Source organism: Sitodiplosis mosellana, unplaced genomic scaffold (genome assembly GCF_009176505.1).
Source record: "Sitodiplosis mosellana isolate CC-2019 unplaced genomic scaffold, AAFC_SMos_1.0 Smas_scaffold_38, whole genome shotgun sequence".
Lineage (NCBI taxonomy): Eukaryota > Metazoa > Arthropoda > Insecta > Diptera > Cecidomyiidae > Sitodiplosis > Sitodiplosis mosellana.
The window spans coordinates 1,384,617-1,404,530 of NW_022595280.1; the positions used below are offsets into that span (position 1 = coordinate 1,384,617).

The window sequence follows — 19,914 nt, forward strand, 5'->3', positions numbered from 1 at the left end:
CCATTGTTAGGTTTAAAGCAATCAACAACTACAAACGTTGGACAGCAAGGTAGCCGCAAATTGACAACTTGTCGATACATTCGCCGAATGGCAATTGGTCATGCAAAACATTTGCTATTGTGGTTAGTACCCATTTCAATTATAATAAAAAGTTACGAGTGATATAGCAAGTTGATTACGATGTAGAGAAACCTGGTTTCAAAAACCACCAACCCTTTTTCATCAGGACATCACTTGAATATTGACAGCTTGTCTGGTTCATGTAATAAATTTTTGAATCTACTAAAATAATTAATAGGTTCTTAAAAAGAATTAGTGTCGTGAATGTATAACTGGTCAGATGGCAAAAATGGTCCGAATCAGTCCGAATGCTACAAAGTGATTCCAGAATCGTTCAAAAGAAAACGATTGCAAATGGAATAAGATCATCCAACTTTTTCGTACTATTTGTCGAAGGAACAAGCAGTGCGATTAAACATTGTGGCAGTTACGTTGACCTAAATCATAGAGAGTAAACGTTTTATTCTTAGAAAATTTACTACAATATATTGAGGATACCTGGCAGCTTCTACAATCCAAAGCCTTTCATTGACGTATTCAAAGAAGAGAAAGCAAATAAAAAATGACCGGCTATTCCGAGTTCGGGCTATTAGGGCTGATAACAACTAGCTCGCTTTAATTCAACCTGTGGAACATGCACTTGATACAGAATTGAATCGATCTTGTACGTATTTTAGCTAGTATCCATGGATCAATGCATTGATTAATTTATTAGGTTAATTGGAATGGAGGAAACAATACAAAGAGAGATTGAACTGAGCCCTTTTCATTATTTCTCCTTCCAAACTGGAAGTGATTGCACAATAAACGGTTAAGTCAACATAAAGACTTTATAGCAAATTATAGCAGCATTCAATTGAGTTTTTATTACCTCATTAGAATGATAATTTTAACAATTTGATCAACAATGCCCAGCTGGTTTCAGTCGTAAGTAATTTGAACATGAAATAAAATCCGGATGATAAAAATCAAAATAAAATAGCAAATAGTGGAGATAATTATTTCAATTTTGCTGGATACATATTCCATGATTGAGTATCTAAATAACAAGAGGAGTTCAATCGAAAAGAAGGTCGTGATATATGTTCGAATCACGTATTTGAACCAACTGTAAAGAAAAAAAATGCATTAGTAATTGTTCAGAGTTTAATAACCAATTTGATTGACTCTCTTACTTGGGTGAAATATATCCATACGATTTCGGTAGAATCAGCTCGTGATCGATGCGATGAATGGTGAGCATTGATAAAGCAAAATGTATGGCGAACGGAAAAGCAAACGTAGAAAAGGAATCGTAGCGATTGAGTTTGTATTCTTGAGTCTCCTGGACATCTTTGAAAGAACGTAGCACACACAACAGCATCAGACAGATCTAAAAACGATTTAACTGATGAATTCTAAGTGAACCGTTTAGTGCATGACAACAAACAAACCATTCCATGTGATGTCGAATTCAGTAAGACACTTGGTCCGATTTCGGAGTCCTTGTGTGCAAAAAGAGACGCAAAATCATAGTAGATCCAACACCACAAGTGAACGCCGGCAATTAAATGCTCCGAATTTCTCGCTAAAAAACTACGATACTGCATATCAACCGCTTCGATTAACACAGACAGTTGTTCTAATTTTCTTATTGAAACTGGTTAATATCAACCCCTAGAAGACTTAAGGTCAAGTTACTTTGATCTTTTCTTTTTGAAAATAAAATAAATCTTTCAATACTTTAAATGAATTTGTGTAGATCCGACATGCTAAAAATGTCCAACAAAGTAACATCAAACACTGAAGAGTAAAAGGGCTCGTTTAAATGTCAAAATGAAACCGATTTTCAGCACATTCGATTTGCACGTGCGATGAAAGAATGCATTCAGCATCGCTTGATTGTAATTGATGCCGCATAATAGATGTCACTGATAAGGCGCATTCACAGAAACATTTTCTCTTTCACAGATTCAATGACAGTTCTATCTCGTGTTTACATCAAATATTGTGATCGTCTTATTCTATCAATGGTTCTGAAAAAAAATTGTTTGATGCAGGAAAGAATTTGGATTTTAAGTTTGAAACTTTTATTCGCATTTAAAAATTATTATTTTTTAAACAATTCACTATTTGATGCGTCAAGTTTAAAACATTTCCTCATAATCGGAACACAAAAATGTTAACGTTATGCACTATTTGGAAACAAATTGCATTACATTTGTCAGTATATAATCCCACTATTTCCATGCCTTTTTCGCTCTCATTTTCAGTGATTATTTGTCCATAGTCAAGCTAGAAACCGAAAAAATAGTTGAAAATTTTTTATGTTCTAAATTTTCTCGATAAAATCGATCTTACATTTTGTTCACAAATTAAGCGACTTCCATCTACAGATCCGGCGCAAATCATATGTTCGGTTAGTTGCAAAAATGTTCCAGATGACGCTTCGTTGCACTGTTGGTGCGACCACATCGCAACAATAATATCTTGATCAAATGTGGATTTTTTCATTGTGCACCAATCCTCTTTCTTCTCATTGCCATCATTCCAGCTGATAATTTTAGCCAATTTCCCAGTGTAATCGATGGTTTGTGATGTTGGCAAAGCGATTGGTTGAATATTTATATCTTCGTCCAATTTCAAAATTGCGATATTGAAACTGTTCCACGTATGTTTGGATCAATGTCGTTAGTCAAACTAACAAACATTCCATACGTTTTTTGAAGATTATATAAGATAAATGCACATTTAGCTGGAATTAAAATGTGTTTGTTTGAAGTCAAAGAACCAGAACATTGGAAATCTTCAAATGTTCCTCCAATCAGTCCAACATATGCACCAGCTATAAATAAATAAATAATAATTAGTCGCAAGAAAATTAATCTAATAATATTTAATTGAGAAATTGACGAAAACAGCATTTTGATGTAGGAGCTTACCATTCGTCGTGATCCGCAAACTAGTAAAATGAATGAGAAAAAACATAAACAGATATTAGTGGCTTTTATACTGAGGTTTTATTTGTCATTGCAAGTCCACTTCAAGACTCGTTTCATTCCACTGACTTTGTGATAATTCCATAAATCGCTAACGTGTCAGTTCCGAGTAAATCAACACGTTAGCGATTTTCAAAATTATATGAAAAATTTGTGAGCGAAATCATTTTATGCATAATACTTGAATCGATCGAAATGATAACAATATATTTTGATATGTTGCACAAATCATTTAATACCACCGTGGCATTGCCAAATTGTTTTTATATTTTATTGGACAACACAGAGAAAATGGATCATTTAATATTAACCGCAATCACAGGAATCGTATTTTTGCAAAGAGACATCCTGATCGGCAGTCTTAGGTACGCACATACATTCATTGGATAATATATGCTTAATCCATGGCATGAATTTATCTACACGAGTATAAATGGCTGGCATTCCAAGAATACCACATTTCGTACCGCTGAAAAGAAAACGAAACGGAAACTGAATTCTTTGTTCTCAAACCGATGTCAGAACCGATAGAAAGGTAGAACTTACAATGTGTATATTCCAATCATCTCCATGCCACCATGCTCACCGTCAATAAACATTTGTCCAATGTCAAGCTGTAATGCAAATAAATAGTAGAAATTATGTTGGTTTAAGCTCTTTTATCTTATTATAATTATTTGTAATTGTAAGTCTTACACTGCACTCTGTACGAGTTCCATTTTTGTATTCTCCGGCACCGATCATATTGTGTGTGAATCGGCCATTATATTCAGGTACTTGTTCGCACTGTTTGTTTGACCAAATTGGAACACTGATTTGATGTAATTGGTATTTATTGACATTCCCACTGTTTATCCAGCCCGTAATCATGGCCAATTTTCCAGTGTAATCAACGAATTCGGATTGTGGCAAGCAGATTGGTTGTACGATCCGAAAATAGCAATAGCTCAATGTTCAGCACACTCGGTTTGCGATGGTACGATAAATGAATGCGTTCAGCATAATTTGATTCTTATTGCTGTCGCACAGCTGTTGTCACTGAAAGGCCACGCAACAGAGAAACATTCCCTTTGACTGATTCGATAAAATTCTACACCGCGGCGTTTGTTTACAACCGATAAACTTGCAAATAGGTGTAAAAATTATAAATGAATTGAAAGAGGAGTAAGCAAATATCGTTTTTACATTATTTTATTCTGATTTCAACGAACATTCAAAGACATTTGCTGGCTATTTAGTGCGATTAAATATAATTTGACATCGTATTATAATGTATAATTCTAAAGCATTAGCTTGAGTTGAATAAAATTTGATTAGGTGGTAGGATAGTGCTATGTTATGAATATATGTCTGAATAAATAAATAATTTCGGCTTTGACGAAGTATAACTTTTCAGAACTAGCAGCTAGTTACTAGCTGAAACAGTTTCAATTTTCAGTGAAACCACATGCACGATAGAATTTTATGGTGATTGGCGATTGAAAAAACGTTTACTGTGCACGTCCTTGTTGCTTGATCAATGGAAAGTCATCTTGATAAGTGACATAAATCAGCCAATAGAGTAGAATTAGAATTCCAAATGAAAGTGGAAAGCCGATGCGAGCACTGCGATCAATTAATGAAACCGAATTGATGTATCGCTTTTTGTTTCCGCCTGAAAATATTCAAAAAAAAATTTACTCTTATGATTCAAAAACACCAAAGATGAATGAATCCTAGAATGAATCAATGGCGCAAACTAACTTTTTTCCGTAGCTTCACGTTGTCTTTGTCTGCGGAATTTGTCATCGCCCAAGAAACATAGCCAAATTTGCTTCCATTTTTTGGTTCTTGGCGGTTCGGTTTGCGTTGTCCGTTCCATGGTTGAATGCGACGACGTCGGTGGAAACATTATTGTTGGATCCTGCTTTTGAATTATAATCATAATTCAGTTATGATTGCAGTTTGAAATGTTCAGCCAAAGAAGAAAAATGAAAAAGAAAGAGAAGAAAAAGGTTAGGTTTAGAGAAAAAGTGAAGAATCTACTCTTCCGTTCTAGTAAAATGTCTTACATTATAAATGGGGCAAATGATCGAATTGCGTTTACGTGCCGAAGTGGATTGCGTTCCTAGCAGTTGATTTTGACTTGGTGATATATCCCTTGATTGAACGTGAATTGATCCAGCTTGTTCAACTGTCTCCGCTATATCCTCCCATTCATCATCGGTCAACGCCGGAATCTCGCCACTTCCAACTTTCGTAAAGAAATGAACACCGGCAAACTCCAATAGCGTTGCAATGCAATAAAAGAAGCTCATAAGTAAGAACCAATCGAGTGCCGTGGCATATCGCACTTTTGGCAAATCGGTACGCGAATCCAGACTGAAATAAAAATAACCATTGAATTAACCACAGACTTTAGACTTTTTCCATTTTCTCAAAAGAAGGTGAAGCTCTATTAAAGGGGCAAAAATAGACTCCGAAAACTGACCTAATTGTCGAAAGTGTAAGAACAGTGGTGATTCCCAAGCCTACACGATCGCTGGTTGCTTCTCGATGAATCCAAAATGATACCCATGACAAAACCACAATTAAAATACAAGGAACATAAACCTAGAAAAATTACTGCTTTTAATGTCATTCACATTGGATTCGAATTTCCTTTCAGTATCATTTCCACGGAGAACAATAAATTACTTGAATCAAAAAGTATCCCGTGTGACGTTGCAAATTGAAAGAGACTTGAACCACTGAAAATTCACCTTCGCGACGAGTGTATGTGTAGTTGCTTTGTGGCATGCTCATCAAATCAAATTGACTTAACGTCATGCCCTGCACAAAATTGACCGCTTCATTACTTTGCCATTCGTAGACCAACGAATTTTTCGTGTAGGCATCTGAGTCATTCCGGAGAAAGAAATGGGACAAATAGAAGTATTCGTCAAAATGCAAAAAATCTAAGCAAAACATAATATTCAACATTTTTTAACAGATATGTAAGATTTGACGTACAACTTCCTAAAATCAGTGGACACGACTGTCGATCCATTGGGAAATTCCTCAACTCCATTGGACACGATGCTTTGATTGTTAACCTGCAAATATGAATATTTATTTTCAAACATGTTCAATCTAATTTTGTGATTGGTAATTAAATATCTCCATAAATTCTCTCAATCTTATTCTCATTGTCAGATGTGACTCGCCTCATCGAATACAAAATGTCCCCTTCTTGAGTTAGTCGAAGTAACTTATTTGGCACTGTAATCGTATGAACATATGAGTGTTTTCCATTGAAGAAGGTTGAATCTGGCTTCCAAATTTTATCAAGCATCTGTAAATTAAACGGTTAATTATTTCACACATTTGGAGGTTTTTAATGAATATTAATTAATATCACTTGAATAATAAATTATCTTTACCTTTATGCTCAACGATAGCGTTTTCATTGGACCCTCAAATTTGAGCCGGCTGTCTCTCCAGTATTGTCGAAAATAGCAATCCATCGAATATTCCTTAAGAATTTAATTAGTTTCAAAAGAAGATTTATACTTGTATCATGTTTGGCGCATTAGGTTTGATAGATGTAATGTTGTATACCATATCTAGCTCAGAAATGGGTCCCATGCTCCGAATCAATATATTCGTTTTCACCACCGTAGGAACACCTGGAAAAAAACTTGAATTTTTACCAAATGCAAACTTGTTCCATTATTGTTTTTTGAATACAGAACTGATTTTGGATTAAAATCCACTGAACAAATATTTTCAAAGGGAACTGAATTCAGGACTTCATCATTACAACGAAAAATAAATAAAGCAAAATTAGTTTTAATCAAAACAATAACAATTCTCCATGTCTATTTAGATAGATGGTAAAATCAAAACAAACCTTGTCCATGAGTTGGTAAGTAGTTGCTTTTGTATGACCTACAGTTTGAAAGTATTTGCATAAATCACAAGAATTTAACAAAGAAAAAAAAATGCAATTGAATACAAAGCCACTTTGTGGAAAAACTCACTTTAACAAACTTTCGAGAACCATGGTTATGTTGGTTGATAGTTTTTCACCCGCCGATGCTCTTTTCCTGATGGACGATCTATTCCGCACTGTATCGTACATCAATCCATTGCTGGCATTATGCGTATGCTGATGATAGTGTGCATGATACAGTGGTATACTTTTCAATGGGAAGTATTTCATCGGTAGCGGTGGATTTGTATTCTCAAGTTGATTGGAATCGTATTCATCATGTTTCATCACTTTAGTTTTATCCGCAACCAGATTATGGTGTCTAAATTGATTAAAACCCAAGCCCAGTTGCTATTATCTCGTTGTGGTTTCAGGTGTGTGTGTGTGTGTGTGTGTGTGTGTACGTTTACGAAGCAATTACCTTGTGTGCTGCAACATGTGCTGTTGCGTTAAATAAATCTCTCTGGCAAGCGTTGAATTTTTCATAGCTGCAGGTGATGTCCGTTTTTGCTTTCGAAAATTACCAGCTGATGCCACCGTAAAAATGCATGCAATCCAAGCCACGGCAATCATTCTATGCGAAAGGAATAGAGAAAACGAGCAAGAGATTGAATAAAAACGAATTTTTTTGTTAGTGCGATTATGCAGAGGGTGGAACAAAAATTGACTTTGAAACGATGTATTCGTCGATGTAGCAACTCTTAACCTTGGTTTTAGTTTTATGGAGCATCGTTTTTATTCACGCTTCTATCGCAAACAAAGGCCTTTCATTTATCTCTCTATTACTGGGATTGGGGTTAAAATGCTAAACGATGGTGGTGTAATACACACATACACACACGATGATGACTATTCTTAACTGCATCGCATTCAAACGTACGAGCAAATGTGCGCGTGAAAGCGAGCAAAAAAAGAAAAATAAGAAGAAGAAAAAAGAAACAGCTCGTTGAAACACGCTAAAGTGGGAGTTCTCAATTTGTTAACATGATTTGTTACAGTCAGTTTCTTGATTTTTCTCACCCACTCGCAACAATGCGAAACAGAAAAGTTAGATGGGCGACGAACGGTATGTTTTTATTTTTCGTGTTCAAATGGCACACATTACGTGCTTTTTTTTCGTTCTCTCTCTCCCGGCGTGTTAGCCAAAAATAAAACTCGTGTAAAATAAAATTCAATAAATATTATCGCATTTCATTGAGTCGAGTCGTCTGGTTATAAATTAGGACATTTATCTTGTAGCCGCAGTGTTCAATGAGAATATGACAGTGCGCTTCAATTTACCAAATAAATGGATTTCAAGGAGCATGTGGAAAAAACAGCGAGAAAAAGATAGAGAGTCTGGTGAGAGAAAAAAGGAAAAAAGTTGTATGTCATGCTGTAATTCGTTGAAATGTTTAGTGCAATAAATCAACGTTTACCTCTTATCGTATTCAATGAACCCTTTTCTTACACGAAAAATATGCCTAATATCCCCGTCTTTACACCATCTCACATTCAACCGTCAGTGTATTCTTTCTTTGTGTGATGTTTTTCGCGAAATTAAATGAAGAGAGCCGTGTCGCGTGCTGTCTCATTGAGTGTGCGAGTGAGTGAAACAGCAAACAATGCCTTAAAATGCCATTTTGCCAGCATACAATTATGAAAAACGATGGAAATTCCTTTTTGGAAGTGTGTTGTAAACGAGCGGATAAGTGCAATCGGCACAGAGATCAAAACTGTTTATAAGACGGAGCACGAATGCGGAATGCTCAAATGAGAAATCTTTTCAGTCGAGTTGGATGGAAGCGCGGCACACAGTGCAAAAGGAACACACGCAACAACAATGTACAAATACTCATAATTCATATTTTTGCGTTAGTGCAAAAACAATTCACTATCACACGTTACACCTAGCGTTACACAATATCTTGATGAAAAGAAACAGCGCCTTGCTTATGTAGCATATGTAATTGCATGAGCTTTTAAGGCATATTGCGTATCCGATACACAGAGAATTAGATGCAGAGCAATGGAAAGAGAGAATGTGCGAATGGAAGACATAGAAGGAGTGCAAATGGGTGAAAGGGAGAGATCGCATCGGATGTTGTCGGGAAAAATCTTTTGTAACTTGACGAAAAAAAAAAAGAAAGAAGAAGTCTTTTAACTCAAGAATGGCATTTCAATGATTTCAACCATGTTCACACACTTTTTTCGTTCCATTCAACTCCGTTTTGATTTTCACATTCACTAAAAACGATATCAGCGTTTCACTGACTAAGCACTAGGTGTTCGTCCCACTTCACTAACATTGAATTTATGGCCGATGCAAGTTGTTTAAAATAAATTAACTTGACATCGAGAGCAGTGGGCGAATAGAGGAAAAAATCGATTTGCGATCAATTCCATTGCCACAGCTAATCAGTGTCGATCTCTGTGTATATTGAATTGTGGCATGATTGCAAACAAATCGATTGTTAATGACTAAATTTTGGACTGCTGAGCACGCACCTCATTTTGAAAACCCCATTCGAGAAGAAAAAATCCACACGCAGCAGAAAATTCAAATGTAAATACATTGTCGACCATTTCAGCTGAGGCGATAAAAAACCGTGATTGAAATTCAGAACCACCTTCACATCGACGAATCTCCACATCGATTGTGTCATTCGAAATCCTTGCAGGAAGTTATTCGTTCACTCTTATCAGCATTCAAACTTTTCAAATGGCGAATTTCCATAGTGGATAGTAGTATCATCAGGTCTATTCTCCCCTTTTTCCTGAGGCTCTGTAATTTGAAATGCCGTTTTACTCTTAATTTATATTATATTTTCAAGAAGTTTCGTTCGGCATTTTCTTGCAAGGAACAAATTAAATCCACACAGCTCGGTCTTTGCCCAAGAGTTTAGCACCATTCATGTGCAAGATGCAATGTGATCTGACATACATACACGAACTCAAGAAACTTTAAACAAATCGTAGTGAGCGGACGAGTGAGTGAGAGAAAAACAGAAACGAAAGAGTGTGTAACACTTTGTGGCTGGCCAAAGATTTAAGCAGCAGCAAATGTTTCGCAGCATTTAACATTTGATATGATAGAGGTATAGAGGTCGTACTTTGCCGTATGTGTGCTTTCGTATCATTCTTCTTATACGGACAATTCAACTCATTACTGTCATTCAGCGCAGCACACACATACATAGATATGCGAATAGATTTGAGTGGATCAAGTAAATGGCAAGCGCAGATTGATAATTCGACTGTGATTTGTACGTTTCAATGACATCACGTGCGGTTTTCGTTTTTGTTGCTGGTTTTGTGTTTGTATGTCGCTGAATCGGAGTTGCCACTCGCTCATTCCGTCGCTAGCGTGCGCTCATAAAACGGATTTGGAACCATAAATATTCTCCGATGAAATGCTGAAATGGAGCAAAAATTGAAGAGCCCTCATCATATTATGATAACTGATGTGCATTGCGGCTATTTTCATCACAAAATATATTATCCGTTTTGTTAAAGTTTTTCCTGAGTTTTCTTTTTGTTGTTGTTCTTTTTCGTGCGCTCATTCTGACTCGGATTCGGATTTGAAAGCATATGGACACACATCAGCGTGTACAAAAACTAACTTTCGGTTGAACCAATTGCTGCTTACAACATTCGCTAAATGTCTTCATTTTCTGGATGTGATGTGGTGGTGTTCCGAACGGAAACATGCTCATTCATCAGAATGTTTTCGCTCTCCTATTCGCTCTCATTGCAGACATTTATAATCCAGTCCATTTTTTTTGCTACTCTCCTTTTTTTCTATATTTATGAAACATACTTGTGTTTGTTTCATTAAATTTGCCGAAGTGAAATCTGTTGGGCAATACAAAAATGCTACATAATCGAAAGTGTACGCGGTGCTCCCAAAAATTTCGAATAAATGAAAGCATTCGTTGAACGGATCGCCGAAATAGCCATCGTGCTTTTTGGCATGAGCCGAAATTAGTTGGCAATTTTTTTTGTGAATTGAAAAGTAATTTTTTGGCGCAGTTCAATTAACACCAAAACACTGTAAACTCCCTTTTCGCCATCATTTTTCTAATGCATTAAAAAGTGCCATTTTCGGCGAGTTGATTAAAATGGAGTCTTTTTCATGTTCGGTGTCGCCGAACAGCATCAACAAAGGGCGAACTTTCATTCGCGCAGCAAATGGCAATGCTAATAACAGCCAAAAATCGGTCGGCAATCTTTTTTCCTCGTCTGTTTGTTCCTTCTTTCGTCACACACACACACACACATACACACATTCATATCTCTCACCCAAAACAGTAAATTAGAAAACAAAAGTTTCGTTGGGAAAGAGAAAGGCGAATGATGATATCATTGAGGGCGCACAGTGCTGAATTGCCACTCATTGTAGCAGTAGGACAAACTGTGGATGATTATTTATAATACACTCGACTTTTATACAGTTTGTTTGGGTATAGTAACGTGCTTTATGGATCGTCTCACGTCCCGGCGCTCGAGCAAGATGAAAAGAATGCGACCACAACACAGAGCACAGAATCGTCGTCATCATCAGCAGCCAGCCAGCAGCGGCAATAGCAGCAGCAACCATAAGTTTTTGGCTTAAAAGGATTTTGAAATAAAACTGTTGTATCACGTCTGTTCCGACGGAGTACACACGTATTACGCACGCGGACCAGAAACTCACCCGTCAACCCATTGCTCTTTTTAATTTGACAACATGGAACGTTTGGAATCGTCTTAGATAGATTACATATAAACACTGATAACGTGCACAATTGCAGCTATATGGATGGACCGTCACATCCATTGTGATGACCAATTTATGGATATTTTGTACGGACATTGAAAAAAGGAATTCGATGTTCGATTGACGCAACACCGAAACATTCTGTTTCTCTCTATTTTTCTTTTGTTAACAAATTCTGACCAAAAAAAACTTTCGGCGACTTTGACTAACCACAAAAATGAAACCACAAATGAGAACTGTAAGTGCAAGAGTGTTTCTTTTCTACTCGCTCTCACTCTTTGCCATCGTTTTGTTTGACACAAAAAACCATCTATTTGCATTTTCAGCCCAAAAACATTTTCCAATGATTAAAACAGCATCAATATTTGTAAAGCGGCTAAAGTACCCGGTCCAAAGAAGGGTTCACACGACGCATACATGGAACCAGCATATTTTGGGTTCGACAACTTTACTTTGGTAAAATGTGTTCGTTTTTTTTTCTTGTTCGACAACTAATTAAAAAATGCTTTGTTAAGAGCGGCAAGTTTGACAAGGCAGATGTTTTGCTTTTCATCGATTCGTCGGTTTTCGTTTCATTCGCTCAGTCTCCCGTTTTTTTTTTCACCAATCACATTGGTGGCAAAAGATGCGAAAATCAAACACGACGCAAGTTATGATCACAACATTTTACCATGTTCCCCACATTTTGTGAGTGATAACGTCATTCACGCACCATATAGAGAATATTATCATGAAGAGAACATTCGCCCTTATTCAAATATTGTTTATTTAATACTTAACATCCTCTCACTCTTCCTTGCTCTGGCTTTTTTAAGCAACAAATTTGCTTGCACACATGACGTACTGCTGTTCATGTAGTCACTTTCCTTGCCATTGCTATGTCATCCTGCTTATCGTCTCTAATAGCTGTAAATAATACAATCACAATGCTGCTGCTGCTGCTACTGCTTGAAATTGAAACAGGGCTCCTGTATGCACACTTTGTTCAGTGGCGAAGATTCAATGTAATTTCATGAATTCCATCACACAAAACTTGGGCAACGCTTGGAATTCACTTGAAGCCAAAGGGATATTGCAACTTTTTTGACCAGAAAAAACGCCATCTTACGTCGTGCCCGTAAATTATTTCACTGTACATTTAGATGGTAGAGCTTGAACAAAATTTCGACACTATGCATAAACTTGGGAAGAGCTTGATAAACTTGATGAAATACATATATTTTATGGTCGTTGCAATACCCCTATGCTTAAAGCGTGAACTTGAAGCGCGAGTCTTTCGTTTAACCGCCATCGCCGCCGCACAAATCTTTCTCCAACCGCATCCAAGAATAGAAATGCAAAGATGTGTGTGTGTGTGTGTACCAAATAAAACATTTCCAAAACCATCCAAATTGTTAATAACACAGATAATAATTGACGTATGCACACATGGTTTGGGAGCCGCCAAAAAGGCAGTCATTCAACTGAAATTATGTGGAATAAATTAGATTTGAAATTAGAAAACGGCTGGAATTCTTGCGTTGGAACACGTTCGGCCAAACATACAGAACCGTTGTCGGAGTGTAGGTTGTTGCCTTGTTCTTGCTCGCCCATATTAAATGCTGTGTATAGATGTTGAATATAGTGGCGGATAACCGATTATAATTTCATATGATGATGGAAATGCACATTTTCAGCGGCTCTTTAAGAATTTATGAGATTACACACGCAGATAAGCTGCAATATGAACGAATTTTTTCCATCATAATAATTCTTGAAGATGCCAACCATTTTTGGTCATAAAACGTTGTCGAACATAATAATGCCAATTGAATATAATGCCACCGAATCTGAATGCGCATATGATGCCGTATATTGCCGTGGATGTGTATTTATAGCGGTAAAAAGGTGGCAGGCAATTGTTGCTCCGGATTTGCTATAATGTTGCATTTTATACGGTTTATTTTTGCTTTTCTCCCGATTAAGTGTTCCATTTCGCGCGGATTCAAGCACAAACTACTTTGCATAAGTAAATTCAACTTCGATGGGCGAAATTCGATTCTATTCTTCATATCTGTGTCTCTTATTATTCCCAAGCACATGTCTAGGCATTTATTTTATTTGCATCGTAAAACATCTCTTCCTCTTTCGCCAACAAAAATGTATCGTAACAAACGAGCAACAACATATTTTAGGCGAATCAAATACCCTTTGAGAGAGAGAGCACGAAAGAGAGGCCGAGAGAGAGAGAGAGAGAGAGAGAGAGAGAGAGAGAAAGAAAGAAAGAGCGAAGAATATTTGTTGCGTGTGTTCATTTCATTGTCGAAATAATTCAACTCAAACAAAATGATGTAATTTTATGAGGCGCATATTTTGCGCATTTTATCGTATTACAACATCGAAACTTTTTCCCACCTAACAAAAAGAAATATGCTACACGACGGAAACCATATGCTGTAGCCACCGCGGATTACCTTCTTATTTATTTTATACGTGCAATTGATAAGTGGATTGTATTTCCATACCACACAGTGGAATTGTTCGCTTCATTGTTGACGCGTTGATGTTGCAACAAGAGAGTTTACGAAAATGACTTTCATGTTTCACCGCCGAAAATTCCGCGGTTAATTTTCTTTGAATGTAGAGTCTCTTTGGAAAGAAAAATCATAACTCCGTTCATTTTTTTCATTCACCACTTCATAAAATAGAAGAATGAGAAAAAAGGGACGATGCTAATAAATGCTTAACTCTTTTTGTATTGTGTTTACTTGAACCCGAGTGTTTTTTTTTTTGGCTGCTGCGTGAATTTTAATTTAAAGTTTTTTTTTTATTGGAACCCATCCGAAAAAGTTGGCATGCCATTGATTTTAATATAGCTATTTCAGATTTGCCTGATTGCGTCTCCTGCTTTCCTTAATGCGAAAATAAGTTTCCGAAGCAGTGATCCCTTTTCAATCTGCCTGTTGTGCTGTTTTTGTTGATGATGTTGCTGTTGTTGTTGTGTGCTTGTCGATTGTTCGACATAAGGTCTCTGACAGGTATCCGCATTATGTGTGTGCTGACCACTGCACATAAACAATACCCTTCCCTTCCCTCTTCACATCATATCGGTCGCCTTTTGCCTTTTCTCCATGCAAAAAAAACTCTAACTTTAATAAATTCATTTAAAATCGTTTTTTGCTAACTTGCTGGCTGGTGGTGAAAATCACCGATTGCCTGATTTGAAATTCATGAATGTCACATCGAATTGAACATCGGTGCGGGATTCCATGTTACGCGCGTATATGACAACAGTGGCTCAATTTCTAACACCTGTTCGTGATGTCAAGCAATAGAGAAGATCCGAAGCGTTTACATTTTTTTTCTTCTAGCTTTCTCCTCAATTTCATCGCCGTTCGCTCTGTCGATGTGATTGTATCGTCATGTCATCGCCAATGCGACATACTCTCGCACTAAATTGTAGTTTTATGTTTCATATCAACAAAATACACCCCAAAGCACTTTCCATTAACTATCTTTTGCATTCCGAATTTTCTTTTCTCTCATACACTCTCTCTTTCTCCCAATCTATTTCTCTCTCTTTTTTCCATTTCCTTTTTTTGGTTCCCCATCCCTGTTACCCCTCTCTAACTGTATCCCTTTGCCCCACTTCGCTTCACCCATTCGCGCTCCTTTTCTACTTTTTTTCCCTCGATTTTCGCTTCAGCAAGCAACATTTGTGTTTGTCGATTTTTCGTGACATTGGTACAACATATTCATCGTCTCCTCCTCCTCCATCAATTGCGGCAACTTCGCAACCAAAGCAGAATCTTTTTTCGATTTTCATATTGGTTCGTGTTGAATCATTTCACAAAATAAAAGTACTTTAACATTTAACATGCTTTGATTTCAAAGATTTTCAGCTACTTTGATTTACAGCAAGTTTTTTTTTCTTTCCGGATGTGCAAAGTTCGTCGTTCAAGTCCCTATGTAAACAAGGTGACGAAAATGATTTCATCCGCAATTTCGACACACACACACACACTGTGTGTGTACACTGTACAACTCTTCGCAAGTTTCGGGTATATGCCATTTGGTAATGCCTTTCGGTTCTTTGTGTAGTAGCACATGTGTGAATTGCAATCAATTCCCCCGCGGCGCGAAATTCGTCAAACTTCGAAAATAAAAAGAAAGAAAAAAAAAATAACTGCATCCATTTAGCATTGATTATAGCCATTCAAAGGGTGAGTATGAGAAATGTGTGCATGTGCATATTGACATAAAATCTGCATCGAATTCAATCACGTTGTGTCAATGCGAGAGAGTGACGCGCACCCGCCCAACAACAACATGTACTATTGCATAATAGTGAAAGTGCCATTTGATTTATCTATGTGAAAGTGTTCAAATCAGGTGTAAATGATTTATTTATTTATCTTCTCGCCAAAGGGCAACTCATCACAACATGAAATGGAAAATGAATGCGTTCTCTCTCTCTCTCTCTCTCTCTCTCTCCTTGTGTGTCACAAAAATGCCTCAGAGGTTTCGTTTGCCAGTGCTCACGAGCCAAGGTATCATTTTAACGAAACGAATTTACTTCCAAACAAACAGCCATTTGGGTCATATCCATTCCAACGAATTACAACGATACATTCCTTTAATCTTTGACGAACATCAAATGAAAGAGAGAAAAACACGTTGCGCAGAGGATTTTGGTTTTGCAGAAATCTTTATATCGACATTTAAATCCATTTAGTTATCGTCCGTCATTCATTTAGTACGTTTGTTGCACAAATATTTTGCATGAATCAACATAATATTGCAAATCTCCCAAATTGAATGTACAAACATACGCGCATATTGTTTAAATAGTCGGCACAACACCGAGCACGACAAAGTTTCAAGCAACGTTTTACCTCTCACTTCTATTCTGTTCTGTTCCTCCCTCGCTCTCCATTCCCTTTAGACTCTCTATCTCGTTTTCTGTTTCTCTTTTCTCTTCCCCTTGCCTCCTCCTTTTCTCTTTATTTTCTCTGCTTTAGTTTGTCGTCATTTCACTGGCAAATGTTATTTGGCCGTTGAGCGCAAGACACTCATTGGGGCATTGGGTAAACAAATTGCAAAGGATCAGTTTCTAATTTGCATTTCAAGCTTACGGCAACTGCCTCGATTTGTTGACACTCAGCCAACGGTTTGGATGTTCCATTTCATGTAATCGCATGCTATCCGTTTGCTTATTAGCTGCTCCGGTTCACTTTTGACTTCGAAAAACCCCCAAAATATATTCAATGAATACGAAATGATTATTCATATCGAAAATGAATTCATACATATGACACTATTGAATGTAGCGCGCGCGATCTTTGGCTTGTCGTTGTTGTTTCTGGAACTCGATTGCAAGATTTGCAAATGTTCATATTTCGTTGTCTCGTTGTTGGTGTTGGGATTTTCTTTTCTGTGGTCACAATTTTGTCAACATATGTCATCCATTCCGTTGTCCAATGGCAAAATCCACACACACCAGACTTCGTTGAATTCATAATTCAACATTTCTCAAAAACCTTTTTTTAAATTCAAATTCATTTTCCGACCAACAAATTTTGAAAGACGAACCCACAATCCTAATCTGGCGCATATATTTTCACAGAGGTCTAGCGGCTTCAGTTTACAAAATCACTGTTGTGCTACTTGAATTTAATCTGTAGCAGATTGCTGCCATATGATTATGCTTATGAATATTCGATTAAAGCAAAACTTGGGGCAAAACCATAACAAATACCTTTTAAAAGGACTTCAACATTGGTTAGTTTATCCAGATTACTGAATTTGTCGTGTTGTTTTGATTTAACTTTAATGGGGTTATTCATGTCATTTTGCCATCGAATCCAAAGAGGTAGCTCTTGAGTCTCAGTTAACCAAATGAATTTTAATTTTTTGCGACGGGGCCTCTTTTTTTGTAAAATTGACATTGAATTTTTTATTGGGTGCATTTTTTATCATAATCAACCATCAAAATACGCGATCATTGCATAAAGCTCCATTGGAGAATGAAAAAAAGACACTTTAAAGCCTCTAGCTAAGTGGTCAATCAGTCAAAAAAAAAATTATAAGTTTAAGTAAAGGTTTTGGATACAAAGTTGACTTTTGATAAATTTGTCTTCAACTTAATGCTTCAAATAGAAGGTCGTGCAATCTGCTACGATGTTTGTACCCGACTTCTAAAACTCACCCAAGAATATGCCACTTAATTTTCAATGTAATCCAATTACGACATACTTTGTGATACTGATTCAATTATATGAGGAGTCGCTTTTTTCATATTCCGAAGCATAAAAAATGTGAGATGAAAAAAGCGTGCTCGCCTCGCAAGAAGTACTGCTCATTTTCGTATTACTAGCTAATGAATGCGAAATAAATTGTCAACTTTCACATTATCAGTTCAAATGCATTTTCTGCAATGTAAATCCTTTTCTTATGCGAAACAATTCAATAACAATGAATGAAAAGAGGACAAAATGAAAGCATGACGAGAAAATCCGTAATGTGAAACATTGAAAATGCATGAATTTGTTGACATGACAACAAACTAATCTGAAAAACAATCTAAATCAAATGATATCGGATTGGATGTTGTCTTCAATTTCATCATGTTATTGTAATCTCTTGAACCAAAATGTCAGCATCCAAGAATTACGAGCAAAATATCCATTTCCTCTTTGGAGAATTACTAAAAAAAGGATGGCTAAGATGATGCATTTGAACGATTCCAAGAAATAAAATGGTTGGTGGAAAAAAAGTAGTGGACGAAGAAATTGAATTGAAATCCAAAATGAAAAATCGACCAAAAAGATGAAAAATATACGGAAGATGATCGGAAAAATTCGGTGGAACATATTTCGAAGCGTAATATCGAAGTGAACGATTTCGACATTCTTATTGATATGCCAGCCGAACAGCAAATAACAACAATAGCCGCCGATCCATAACAAGGGGCATATTACTTATAAGATTTTTTTCTCAATTGACGAACGATTTTCAAGCAATTTATGCCACAAATTCTTCGCAGTGAAGAAAATGGGTGAAATATCATTTTGCGGCTGAAAATTACCGAAATATTTCATAATCAAAAAAAAAAAATCTTCCATCGAATTTACTTCAATAGATCGCTTTTGATAAGAAGAGTTCAAGATGAAGAAAAATCAAGATAAAAAATTGTGAAATTTTTTTGACTACTAGTTAGTCGTCTATTTTAGGACGTTTTGACTGGATTTTTGTGCGTCTAGGGGCTTTTTACTCTTTTTCATATATGTGATTTGTACGGATAAACGCGCATAGATTGTGTGCCACAGTGAAGTGTGTCGAATTTTGCACATAGTCACGAATATTACGCATAGAAGCGAATACGCGTGCACATAATGACGCCACGATGCGATTTAAGACGCATCAACACAATGTCAACATTCTGTTGTATCGTTAAGTTTCGTTCAAACAATATTTGACATCAACAATTTCTGTCTTTAATATTTATCAAATCTCTTGCTAATGAGATTGTTCTTAATTGATGAAAATTGAATTTAAATATAACACAAAATTAAAATATAATAGCAAAGAATAAGAATGAAAACGAAAATCAAAATGTTATATTATACAAATATTGAAGTAAAACCGCCGATAGTTTTGGTAGATATAAAAATCGTTGAAAAAATAAGTGCGACGATTCATTATACTTGGAAATAGCATCTGGATTATAAATAATAAAAAATCCATATGTACAAATGATTGAAGTTAACAAAAATGATCAGCAAAAAATGTGAGCCGAAATAAGTACAAATAAAACACTTGCAGTCAAGTATTTCTTGAATTTTTACATGAAAAAAGTCGTTGCACTTTGAATTCAAAATAGTCGATATTGTGGCGTGTGACCAATCAGAGAAGGAAACATTTTAGTAGGATTCATGCGAAATTATTCGAAGTATGAATGGTCTATATGCAGTATTCGGACATCGAATGTGTGCACTTCTAACGAATAGGCACCGCATAATACGCATAGTACGAAGAAATCGCCACATACTATAAGTTGAAGCGCATATTCTTCGCATAAAACGAATTTTTTTCGAGTTAAATGCCCCTAGTTGTACGTACTGTGATTGGAATTCCAATATATCACACAAAATAGCTCACTACTCAATGGAGCAGCGGACTTGTCGGCATACTCGTGGATTCAGCAT

General features: G+C 36.4%; 2 protein-coding genes across 5 annotated transcripts in view; both read right to left on the reverse strand.

Annotated features, from left to right (window-relative positions):
* Positions 1–3,141: 3,141 nt before the first annotated feature.
* On the reverse strand, positions 3,142–4,031 carry LOC129569592 (proclotting enzyme-like). Its single transcript, XM_055448613.1, has 3 exons — positions 3,735–4,031; positions 3,585–3,652; positions 3,142–3,507 (listed from the first exon to the last, which is right to left on the reverse strand). Exons 1-3 carry the CDS (start codon positions 3,906–3,908, stop codon positions 3,345–3,347), a joined length of 405 nt encoding a protein of 134 aa, XP_055304588.1. The 5' UTR covers positions 3,909–4,031; the 3' UTR covers positions 3,142–3,344.
* Positions 4,032–4,217: 186 nt separating this feature from the next.
* Positions 4,218–19,914, reverse strand: part of LOC129569587 (gamma-aminobutyric acid receptor subunit alpha-1) — a 19,173-nt gene continuing 3,476 nt past the window's right edge. The window contains exons 1-14 of one of the 4 annotated variants that reach the window (XM_055448585.1): positions 8,409–8,721; positions 8,272–8,328; positions 7,412–7,564; positions 7,040–7,312; positions 6,910–6,947; positions 6,618–6,685; positions 6,440–6,532; positions 6,224–6,351; positions 6,030–6,112; positions 5,715–5,914; positions 5,509–5,630; positions 5,090–5,399; positions 4,782–4,944; positions 4,224–4,692 (exon numbers count right to left, since the gene is read on the reverse strand). In XM_055448585.1, the coding sequence (XP_055304560.1) occupies positions 4,529–4,692; positions 4,782–4,944; positions 5,090–5,399; positions 5,509–5,630; positions 5,715–5,914; positions 6,030–6,112; positions 6,224–6,351; positions 6,440–6,532; positions 6,618–6,685; positions 6,910–6,947; positions 7,040–7,312; positions 7,412–7,563 (1,794 nt within the window). In that variant the 5' untranslated portion in view covers position 7,564; positions 8,272–8,328; positions 8,409–8,721 and the 3' untranslated portion in view covers positions 4,224–4,528. Of the gene's footprint in view, positions 4,693–4,781; positions 4,945–5,089; positions 5,400–5,508; positions 5,631–5,714; positions 5,915–6,029; positions 6,113–6,223; positions 6,352–6,439; positions 6,533–6,617; positions 6,686–6,909; positions 6,948–7,039; positions 7,313–7,411; positions 7,565–8,271; positions 8,329–8,408; positions 8,722–19,914 lie in introns of those variants that run through there. The other 3 variants (XM_055448586.1, XM_055448582.1, XM_055448583.1) reach the window with 3 other exon arrangements.